The sequence below is a fragment of the Chlamydotis macqueenii genome, chromosome 1 (genome assembly GCF_036417535.1).
Source record: "Chlamydotis macqueenii isolate bChlMac1 chromosome 1, bChlMac1.mat, whole genome shotgun sequence".
Lineage (NCBI taxonomy): Eukaryota > Metazoa > Chordata > Aves > Otidiformes > Otididae > Chlamydotis > Chlamydotis macqueenii.
The window spans coordinates 98149201-98160640 of NC_141556.1; the positions used below are offsets into that span (position 1 = coordinate 98149201).

The 11440-nt window shown below is 40.4% G+C and overlaps 1 protein-coding gene across 1 annotated transcript; it reads left to right on the forward strand.

Annotated features, from left to right (window-relative positions):
* The first annotated feature begins 349 nt into the window (after nucleotides 1-349).
* Nucleotides 350-10113, forward strand: C1H3orf52 (chromosome 1 C3orf52 homolog). The gene is made up of 6 exons (XM_010116235.2): nucleotides 350-517; nucleotides 3502-3625; nucleotides 4195-4328; nucleotides 5612-5682; nucleotides 7643-7842; nucleotides 8801-10113. Coding segments are annotated over exons 1-6 (699 nt in total). The 3' UTR covers nucleotides 8803-10113.
* Nucleotides 10114-11440: the final 1327 nt, after the last annotated feature.

The following is an 11440-nucleotide window of genomic DNA, read 5'->3' on the forward strand; positions in this document are numbered from 1 at the left end:
CGAAAGCTATCCGGTTCCTTTCAAAATGGCCTCAGTAAATGACAACATTGCTGAAGGTTTAGTCACCTGCTTGTCAAGGGCTGGTGCCGTAAGGTAGACAAACTGGAAAACCTGGTATTGCACAGCTGAGAATTGTAGTTCTGGCGACTAGGCAAATCGATACTTCCTCTGCCTCCCCTTTCACTGTAGCTGGCGCAGATGACGTTATTCAACTTTCCAAGGAATTCCCCTTATTTATCAATGTTTTTGAGATCACTGCTGTGAGAACTATCCCAGCTCTCCCTGTCACTGCCTCCAGCCTCATACCAGAACTGCTACTGACCACAACTGCAGCTGAAACCAGAAGGAAATGAGTTGCCTCCGCGCTTGCTTCAGAGACAGAGGTCCTCGTGCAGAGAGAGAGGCTATGGAAAGGCAAAGCTCTGGTCAGGGGCATGAGATTATTGAACTACAAGAAGATAATGCAGAGGAAAGTGAGACCGATTATGACAAGCCACTAAATGCTCAGAAAAGAAAGGTAGGATTTTCACTTGTTCATTTGATGCTTGCTCTTGGGGAAAAAGACACACAGCAAGAGAAATGACACTTTGCAGAAACATCCTGTAGGGGTGGTTTAATTTGTTGTTTGATGGAGAGGGAAAGGTTATTCACTTGAAAGTAAAGGCTGAAAACGTGTTAAATATGTTTCTTTTCTTCTTCTCAATGAAGTATTTAGATACTGGAGTGGGGTTTTAAGCTTTTCTAATTTTTGTGCTTGGCTGTTTTTGCATTTTAACTTACAAAATGAAGCTGTAATTGGTATTCTGAGTTTTACTTTCTCTTCTCATTTGCTGTCAGTGGGATTGGGCTCAAAAACAGAAAGTAGAAAAGTTGAACCCCCTATCAAAACCAGATGTTCTTTCAGAACAAATTAATCAGATAACAGTGCTGCCAAAACAAGAATAGAATGTCCCGCAATATACCATGCTGAATTCGCTCTCTTTTTACCTTTGAGTATTTTGCAGCTGCTAACAATCATGAATTTGTGTGAACAGAGTGCCCCAAAGCCTCAGATAAGACCAGCGTGTGAGTCCTGAGGGAGGTAGCTCCCAGCGTTTAGCTTACAGCTATGGAACAGACTAAGGTTGGCAGAGAAGTAAGATATACTCACAGGCGGCTGTTAGTTTGATTTTAGTTACTTACCAGAGAGCAGAGGGAATATTTGTGGCAGAGCTAAGAAGTATCCTACTGCTCCATAGGGATGGCTGAGCCGTCCTGAGAGCTCAGCTGAATTACTCATGTCACCCCTCCCTTCCCTCTTCTGGCTGAGGAACAGCGACTGCTTCCTTGTGTGAGCCCCGCTGATCATTTCTGTGGGCTGATTCATTCCTCTGGCTAGGCAAAACCCCCATCTGCTTTGCTGTACTGGGGGCCAGTTACTTCTCCTCTTTTCTGGTAAGCTGAATCGGCTTGCTGCAGGGTCAGACAAATTCTAGGGAGGTGCAATGAGGAATGGGAGAGGGTGGAGGAAAGGCAGGAGCGAGCTAGCTCTGCTCAGCTATCTTGAGAAACTTTAACCTTAAGTTTCCGTTTAGCCTTCCCATTCCCAGAACTGAGTTTTCATTTGGGCTCTGTTTCTGCTGATTCTGGCAATTGACTTCCTATCCTTTGGGGACTGCTGGAAAACTATCTTGCTCTGCTTCCTGCTCAGCTGCCAGGTTAATCAGAACTGCCCTGCCTACTGGGGAGAGATTTTTCTCTGCTTGCTGCTCCCTCCCGGCAGCCTTGCGATGTATACGGGCAATGTCCAGAGGGTGTTGGCTCATCTGGCAGGCGAGAACCAGAAAGCTGAACGTTTGCGTGAGAGCCAACCAGTTTGCCACGCGTGATTAAGAATTGCATTTTTGTGATGGTCTAAATATGTGGCTCAATCAAAACCTGGGCTTGGTAACTGTCTATCTCAACTCATATTACTATATCTGATTTCATAGTTGTACTCTAGGTAGTATTTATGGGCTTTATTTCCTTTTTCAGATACAAAATGATATGCTAGTGTCAAGTATTAAACTGAAGCTTCATTCTTCTAACACATTTTAAAAATCAAATAAACATATATGTAAACATGATCACACCCGAAAGCACGCTATAAGCGAAACCATATTCAGCTTTTTCCCTTCATTCTCCACCAAAGCAAAGTTCTGCATGCAGGGGTGTCTGCAGAGAGCACTTTCCCTTTTCCTGCCCCCGCTCCTGGAGAAATGACTCTTGGGAGAGCTTTCTGTGGGTGTGTGTTTTCTCCCTCTGTTCATCTGCCACTTCCAAAGAAGCTTTAAGCCCGCTGGTGGATGTCAGTCAAATTCAGTGAAAGGCTTTTTATTACGCTGGGTTCCTAGAAAGTTCAAAAAGTAAAGGAAGGTAACCCGGGTCAGTGCCTCCAGCTGGCAGCTGGTTCCTGCCAACCTGCACGTGTGTGGCCCAGACAACCTACAGCATGTACTCTTCCTTGCCTGGTACTGATGTCAAAAGGTACAAGGAGTTTACGGATGGGTTTATGGTGGGTGGGGAGTAGGAGGAATTTAAAAGGCAGTATAGTCTACTTTCATATGAATTCATGCCCTTCCAAAATCTTCTGGTGTGGAACAAAAAAGTTGGAGGCTTTTTTATTTGTTTTGCTATGTCACCTAAGATTTTTTTTTTTTCCTTTTTAACATTAGTACTGCTGGTGTAACTAATAAAACTAACTTCTGCCATGGTCTTAAATCTTAATAAAAATTAAATGAAAGACAGGTATTTTCCTTTCTCTTCTTTCTCTCCTATATGAACGTGCACAGATGCACAATTTCTTTGAAGAGAGTTTCCTTGTGATCTCCTAAAACAGGTGAGACTTGTAATAAACTTTCTGTGAAATGTACTCTATAGCCTTCAAGTTTCCATTTTTCTGAAAAAAAAAAAGAGGACCCAGTTGTAAAAAGTCTCAATTATTTTACAGTATTCTTAAATGCAATAGTATCTAATGAATTGCAGTCCACTTGCTTTGGGTGCTGGCATCCAAGAGCTATAGAGACTGATATCACCAGTGTTGCAGAGGCAAATTATTTTGGAAATTCCTCCACAGACAACTTCTTGGTTGAGAGAGATGACAAACATTTAAAAGACAGCTTGTGGAACATGTGAATCAAATCTAAGTAGTAAAAAAAAGCCATGGAAGCCATGAAAGGACCTTTAACACCTTAGCTTTATGGGCAATTCAGGAGTTGGAAATTCTTCGCAAATGGGGAATGATACATCTCTCTCTCGAGTAATAACCTGCCTGTGAATGTCCTTTGCTTTCTGCAGGTCTCCATTCCCACCTGCAGCGGTACTTAAGGGTGGGAACCCCTGGTGTAAGACATTGCTTACTGATGAGGCTCTCCCATCTATGTAGGGTTTTTTGTTTCTAAACATGACAATAGAGATAGATACACTTAATATTTTTTCCTGCCTTATTTCATTAATCAACATGCCTCTTCCTTTTGTAACTAGGAGAGAGATCACTGGAAATCATGTGGGAATGTAGTTTTCTGGAAGTGTAAACTGTGGATGGTTATAACTACAATTTTTCTAATATTCTTCCTGGTCATTCTCATCAGCCTAGTTCTTTATTCTAGTAAGTATCCTACTCTCATTTTTTTTTGTCCAATTAAAATGTGCAATATGTACAGTCTATCAGAACACAAATTGAACAGTAGCATCCTTTAAACTCCTTCTCTAAACTGCTGAAGAGACTGGGATGCTGACTGCAGAGGGTGGTGTGTTAAGTAGTGGAAGAGGAACACTTATTTTAGCAGGGAGCAAGCAACTTGCACCCTCATCAGATTGTAATTCCAGTTTGTGGCTAAGTGAGAAAACGTTATGAGAACAGAGTCAGGGATGAGGCTGGAAATTATGCTTGTAACATTGCAACAAGTGAAATGGATCACTTATGTCCCCTAGTGTGGTGTCAGTGCCTATCAGGCTCCCAAAGCAGCTGACCTTCCCCAATGAGGGTGGGTGATTGACCTTCACGTGCTGTCACGTTTATTCAGGTGACTTACACTTTCTTTCTGCCACTCCCACTCAGTCATTACCTAGGAAATTTGTGAGAAAGTCACCTTGGAGAAAGTCAAGAGGATTTTTTTCAATTCTTCTGCTAACTGGAACTTTTTCCTCCCCTTTCTATCTCCTTTTGAATATTAGATGTTTACACAGATGAGGATGACTATTGGGATCCTGATGCACTACTAAATAGTGGAAAATATCACAATTTTTCGGGAACATTGAAGTTAATGTGTGGTCTCCCACACCTTTTCTCTGAAGACATTACTAAGAGGGTATGTGTTGATACGGTTCTTGGCAAAGCTGATTCTGCTTGTAACATAGGTTCAGTGTTTTCCATTTTAAGAAGTTTCTTTTTCTCTGTGTAGCAATTCAGATATTTGCAAGTCCACCAAAAAAATCTGAGTTGTACTTTTTCTAGTGTAATCATCATAGAATCATAGAATAGTTTGGGCTGGAAGGAACCTTTAAAGGTCCCATCTAGTCCAAACCCCCTGCAAGGAGCAGGGACATCTCCAACCAGATCAGGTTGCTCAGAGCCCCATCCAACCTGGCCTTGAACATTTCTGGGGGTGGGACATCTACCACCTCTCTGGGTAACCTGTTCCAGTGCTTCACCATTCTAATTGTAAAAAAATTTCCTCCTTATGTCCAGTCTGGGTCTACCCTCTTTTACTTTATTTACATTCTTTTACTTTAAAACTATTACCCTTTGTCTTATTGCAACAGGCCCTGCCAAAAAGTTTGTCCTCATCTTTCTTACAGGCCCCCTTTAAGTACTGAAAGGCAGCTATAAGGTCTCCCTGGAGACTCCTCTTCTCCAGGCTGAACAATTTTAATTTTAGGTCCTGGGTCTACTTTTAAGCACATAAGCAGTTTACATTAATTAAAAAAATAAACAAACAGACAAAAACCCAAAACAAAGCAGCTGATATTTTTCCTCAAATTTAAGTAACGGTTGGGATGTAGTCTGCATCTTTTTCATGGAATCATTGAATAATTTAGGTCAGGAGGGACCTGTGAAGGTCATCTAAACCCAATGCCCACTAAAAAATCCTGTGTGTTGTGTTCTCCTGTCAGGACACGATGACAGCCTGGGTGTACAGCTGCTGTTTCCATTGAGCCATCACAGCTGTGAGTTATGGCTGAAATAAGCTCAGCAGGCATGGCAGTGCTGATTTAGACTTACTATGGAAATGCAGTCTCAAGTAGAGAGACCCTTCCCTCTACCAAGTAAGAGTAGAAGGCCTTTTTGGTACTAGTAAAAACCCAAACCAAACAACGTAACTTGCACATGGCAATATACTTTCACCCAGAATGCCTCCATTGTGTTAAGGCAATATAGTAATCACTCAAACAGAGATAAGCTTGTCTGTCAAGCTTAAAGAGATTGTGTACCTTTGCCAGGGCAGATATTTACTGATACCTGACATTCAGCACCTGTGTTTATGCCCCTTGAAACACCTTGCAAGAATGATTTACAGAACTTTCTTTAATGGGAAAAAGAGAGAGTGAATGGAAGAAGTATTTTTTTTTTATTTTCTTTTTTCTCTCCAAGTTAATGGATGTCTACAGTTCATCTCCGGCTCTAGGACGCTACTTTAGGTCAGCTCAGGTGGTTAATTTCAGGTAAGCAATTTCTGTCACAAAAATTATCTGAAAATTCCATGGTTTTGATGAGACATATATACACCTATGTAAATATGCACAATATTCAAACCTGTGAAAAAATAGCTTGTTTGGGGGAAAGTTACATATAAGGGTAGGGAAAATGGGTCGAAGGATCTTCTGGTTTAAATGGCAAATACTGCTAATAATATGCAATGACAGTAACATTCCATTGATGTTAAGTATCATCTCTGTTTTCTCTGGCTCCAAGCACAGCCCTTAATAAATGTATTCACGGATATTCATTGAAAGGAAAACAAGCTGCTGGAACCACTTGAGATTGACATGGCTTAAATAAATAAAAGTAGTTCATGGGAAGAGGAGAACTGTTTTGTTTGCAAAAGAACCAAGGGCAACAGAAACATAAAAGTCAGGAGAGCCAGAACAGTAGTATTGCATTGCTGGTTTGTTTGGACCATTTTTCCTCCCATCGTTTTGTTTTGGACAACAGGAGCAAATCTCAAAGCAGCAGCATTTTGGAGAGACTGGTGGAACAGGAGTGAGAGGCAGAGCAGGTGGCAGAGTGGAGGCTAGGCCAGCCTGGGTGGGAGATGCTTACGTGTGAAGGAGAAGCTCAGTCACCAAAGACTGATGGAGCCAGAGGAGTAGCAGTGGTGGGAAGAAGGGGAAAAGCATCCAGGCCTGCTTTGCAGAGGCAACAGAAAGCTTCAAGCTGGAACAGAGGGAGGATCTTACTCTGGGCTGAAACTGGCACTGGAGGAAGGCTAAGAAGTTACTATGTTTAAGACTGTGAAGTTTTAATCTATGGAGATAGCACTGATTTACAACAAGGAAGGAGGCTGAGCAGCAGAGAGAAAAGTGGGGCTGGAAAGACCAGCTGCAGGGTGGCCCTGCCACCGGGAGACAGCAGAGAGGCAAGGGAAGGTGGTCAGAGAGCTTCCCTGATGACTTCTGAAAAAATACTGTTACAAAAGGGATTAGAAAGACAGGAAAAACTCAAGGGACATAGATTTGCGGAGTCCCAAGGCCCCTGAGAGAGCAAGGACAGAGGGAGAGCACTCTTGGGCTGCAGCAAGGGACAGTCCTGAGGGCACTTTGGGGCATGTACTCCCCTGCACTGCCAGCCTTGGGCATGTCGGCTCTGTTCAGTGAGTGAGCTCTAGCTCCTTAGCCTTACGGGTAAAAATTATTATTTAAACAATCAAGTACACAGCTGTAGTTCTGTATACATATTGACTAGCTGATCTCTCTCTCTCTGTGCCTCTTTGTGTGTTTGTCTCTCTGCCTCTTCGTCTTTCTTTCTCTGTCCCCTTTTTCCCCATCCAACTGCTTTTTTGATGTTTTAAATTCAGTGAGTACAAAATATAACTGTAGAATTGTAGTCAGTGGATTTGGTGGACGACAGGCAATGAAATCTCCAGAGATGGATTCCAGTTCAGTGGTTTGTGCCGCCTGCTGCTGGCAGGAGAGCAAATCTTTCTGCAGGTTCTCAGCTAAACTGTGTATGAGGTATTGCAGCACCTCTTATCATTATGTACTTGTGAAGCATGAGTGCTGAAAACCTCACCCCAATTGCCCTTTGTGCACTTGAAAACATGTCTCAGGTTGGTTTCAAGTATGTGCCCAGCTTCTGTTAATCATAGAATCATAGAATGGTTAGAGTTGGAAGGGACCTTCAAAGGTCACCTAGTCCAACCCCCCTGCAAGGAGCAGGGACATCCCCGACTAGATCAGGTTGCTCAGAGCCTCATCCAGCTCTGTTAATGCCAAGAGCTGATCTGAGAAGGGAGAGAGAGGGGGAAACTGGAATCTTTGATGGCAGTTTTCATTTGTAACACTTTTCTTTAGAACAAGATCTTTAAAAATCCATGCCAACACTGATCTGAAAAGTCAGTCTTTGCAAAAAAAATAAAAGATCTAGTGGGGACTTGTAGGCATTCATACTTTGTTTGTTTTTCAGTAATGAAAGCTCCACTGTATTTTATCAGCTAGAGTTTTCTGTACCACCATCAACAGAGGGGTTTATGGAAAACACAATGAACCCAGATTTTGTAAAGAACATTTTACGTCAAAATATTTATGATGAAGATGATACTTTTGATCCTGAGACGTCTGAATGTAACAGGTTAAAGCTTGACCCAACTTCTCTCATGTTAACATGTAAGTGCTGTACATTAGAGAAACTATTTATTTAGAAAGAGCTAAAGTATTTACTTGAAAGGAGGGAAAGCTCTCCGGAAAGATGTTGAGATTTGTTAGTAAATGTGTTTTGCACAACAGTATTAAGAAAATTGTTAAATATTCAGTTTTCAAGAAAGTCTTGTGATGCTTAGCCTATAACCTAGGGTTCACTGTTTGGTCCTCTGATGAGAAAGGGAGTAGTGATGAGACTGGTTAGCTAAGGACTCCAGCCAAACTTTTCAGATCTCCTTTTTTTATTTTATGCACACTAATAAAATCTCCTCATATGTTTGTGCACCATAACAGGGAGCCAAATAATTTAAAATATTTCACATTTGCATGCTTATAAAACAAAATTTAATCCAATTAAAACAGGATAAATAATTTGGGAGTGAACTTCTGATTTTTTTCATGGTTAAGGATGAAAAAGCCTCTTAATTTTTGTCTTTTCAGAGTTTTTTGGGAAAATTTATTATGCACAGCGATACCTTTTAAAGGAACAAAATGGTCATTATTCCAGGTTTTCTAGACAGTGATTTCAATGACTACCAGTGATTCGGTAGTGATTCCAATGCATTTAGATTTGTCTTGATTGAAATGTCAGTATAAAAGTCCTACAAGCTTTGCAGTTTTACAGAAAACAATACATGGAGCTGCTTCCCCCCACCCCCAAGTTACTGAGCCACACCTACGTGCTTTCAGAATAATTCTAGGCTAACACATCACTGTACAGTATATATAAGACTTGTCATTAATTCATAGTGATTTTTCTTAACACTCTTATCAAGGGACAAGAGAGAAATAAGTTATCATTTTGTTCCTTATATATTGGTAGGATTCATATAAAACGCAGTGTAAAAAGGACAGGAAAGAATATGCTGAAATATTGAACTACAGTTTCACTTTAATGCTAATAATGTGCTGTTTTAACTTTCAGAGAAATGATGGAAAGACTCCTCGTCTTTCTCACCGCCTGGAAGAAATGGGCTTCTCCTATCTATTAGTAATCCCAGGGTAGGGAGCCATTCATTAGGAAGAAACACTTCTAAAGATGTTGTCCTGTGAATACTACTTGTAATGCAATATTGTAAATGGAAAATGTGATATATTTATAACAGTGTTGTATTCTTATAACACCGCTACCTCCTTCTTTGTTGTTGTCGTGATATCTCAATAACCCATTTCACTCTTGTGAAAATCATGTATCTTGTTTGATGCGTGCTCCATTGACTTTGAAGCCTCTGCTGTGTCTTGCCTTACAATTAAATACGGATTCCCTGCACAAGCGTTAAAAGCAGTCTTTCACATGTCTACTTTCTTCTTCTCTTGCTTTATCCAAAATTATCTACACAGCTTAATCCTTAACGCTCACTTCCACCCATGCTCATGTCTGTTACTTTTTTCCCTACTAACTTCATAAGCCATGTTTCCCTGTTGTTCTTTCCTCATAAAACAGCCTGAAAAATTAAATAACCTCTGTACTTTCTTTAATTACATGCAAGACCTTTGCACTAGCTTCTGAAGTGAGCTTCAGCTTTCATCATTCCCTTGTACACCCTACATAGAGTCTTCCTGGATAAGTTGGTATCTGTTCTATTTTTCTCTTATGTAGTGTGAAATAGAAATGAAGGAAGAAACATCAGGAAGAAACATGTCTTGTTCGCTAATGCATCTGAACGTCACAGGAATCTTTCAAGGCTCAAATTTGTTGTGTGCTTTAATAATTAGCTATGGCACTACTGGATAGACAGCTGTTTGACTCTTATTTGTAAACTGAAAGAGAAAGTAGTCTAGACCCTTAATTGTAGTCCCTGACCCAACACTGGGGATAAAAATGAACAGATGCAAGGTATTTGCCTTAATAAGGCAGCAAATAGTTGTTCTTGTTGACAAGAGATCAGACAAGATGGACGGATGGAGGGTGCTGAAGCAGATCATGTAGGTCAGTGTGCCATGAGAGTTATAGCCAGTAACTGGCTATAACATGAAAATTAAGAATTAAGCATTAACTTTATGTGGAATGGAATGGATTCACTACCATGTTAGTGGAGTATAGATTCTTGTCCTTTGTTTATACCCAGTATAAATGTTAATACTGTTGGGTAGACAAATATATATTTAAAAAAGCTTTTGTATTGTGAAAAATATCTTACGGGAAATCATGTTTCTCTTTTTGTAATATTGCTAGTTTATTTAAGGAGTAATCTGACAGTTTTACCATGCATTAAATTATTTATTTTTGCTCTTAAATTGATTGTTTTCATTCTTCACCAGCTACAATCTTTCAGCTGTTTGAGTTGGAAAATAACTGTTGGAATTCTAAATGCTGAGAGCTGTATGAAGTGTCTGTCTGACATAGCAGTACACTCAAACCCATATTTGTTTTTGCCTGAGTTTTAACTGAGCTTAGGAAGCAGGCTGGACCAAATTAGTAGTTCACATGGCTCTCAAATTTGTGGCTAATTCTGACTCCATCTCGATTTGTAAGATGTAGAGTTGGCTGTAAGAACCATAATTTCTCTTGATGCAATATTCTATGCAGCATACAACTAGAAAAGATATTCCTTCTGATTCTTACATTGGGGAAGGATAAAATTAATGTTTTTTACAGTTCGTCCCAAAAGCAGCAAGCTATGAAAATACCAGCAGCAAAGAAATAATTTGCCTTTGAGATACTGCTTGATCTCATTGCTCTGACAAGTGAACCTGTTCTTGAACACTTCTTTATGTTAATTCAGTTTCTAAGAACTGAAAAATAATATAATGATTATGCTTCTTTATGGTGATACCCCTATACACATTAAGAATCGACAGAAAAAAGGAGCCAAGCACTCATTTTTTTTCTTCCAGCCATTCTCCTCTGCCCTAGTACCTTTACTTCAGCAATTTACAGGAAAAAAACAGAGGTGGAGTTGTAGCAAGATAATGTGATATTCAACAGAAAATATCTGACTTTACAGTCTACTTCCAGTCAAGCTTTGAACTCTGATTGAAGAAAACGTCAAAAAAATAACAAGAAGTGGTTTCTGGTTTTATATCTTTGAGGTAAATTGAACATGTAAAAGAAAATAACCAAGTTAATTAATTATGACCCCTTCCATTAGGGACAGAGCAGTGTGAAAATACATCATTTCATCAAATTAGATATTTTGTGTGAATGCTTAATGTTAATTTTGATAGGAGGCATGGGGGTAATACTTTAATGACTGAGGCAACTTTGACACTGTTAAAAAGAAAAAGGTAAGAGAGTTCTGGTAATTCAGCTTGTGGAGTGTACAACCAGCCCTTTAAAATCCCATGGCAGGTAGTCATCTGTGTTGCCACAGTAGCCAGTACAACTTTTGGGCAGATTCAGCTGCCTGTCACTGCAGCGGTACCTTCAGAGTGCTGCCTGCACCACGCTAGCAGTGTGTCTGTCCACTGCCGCGTGCAACCAGTCACCCACGGGACCTCCCCCGGCACCGACACTGCAGGCAGGAATCGCAAAGACGCTATAGTGTAAAGCCTGGGCTGCAGCCAGCAATCACATATAAAGGAAGATTTAAAATCAGGAAAACCATTCAACATTTTTTTCCAA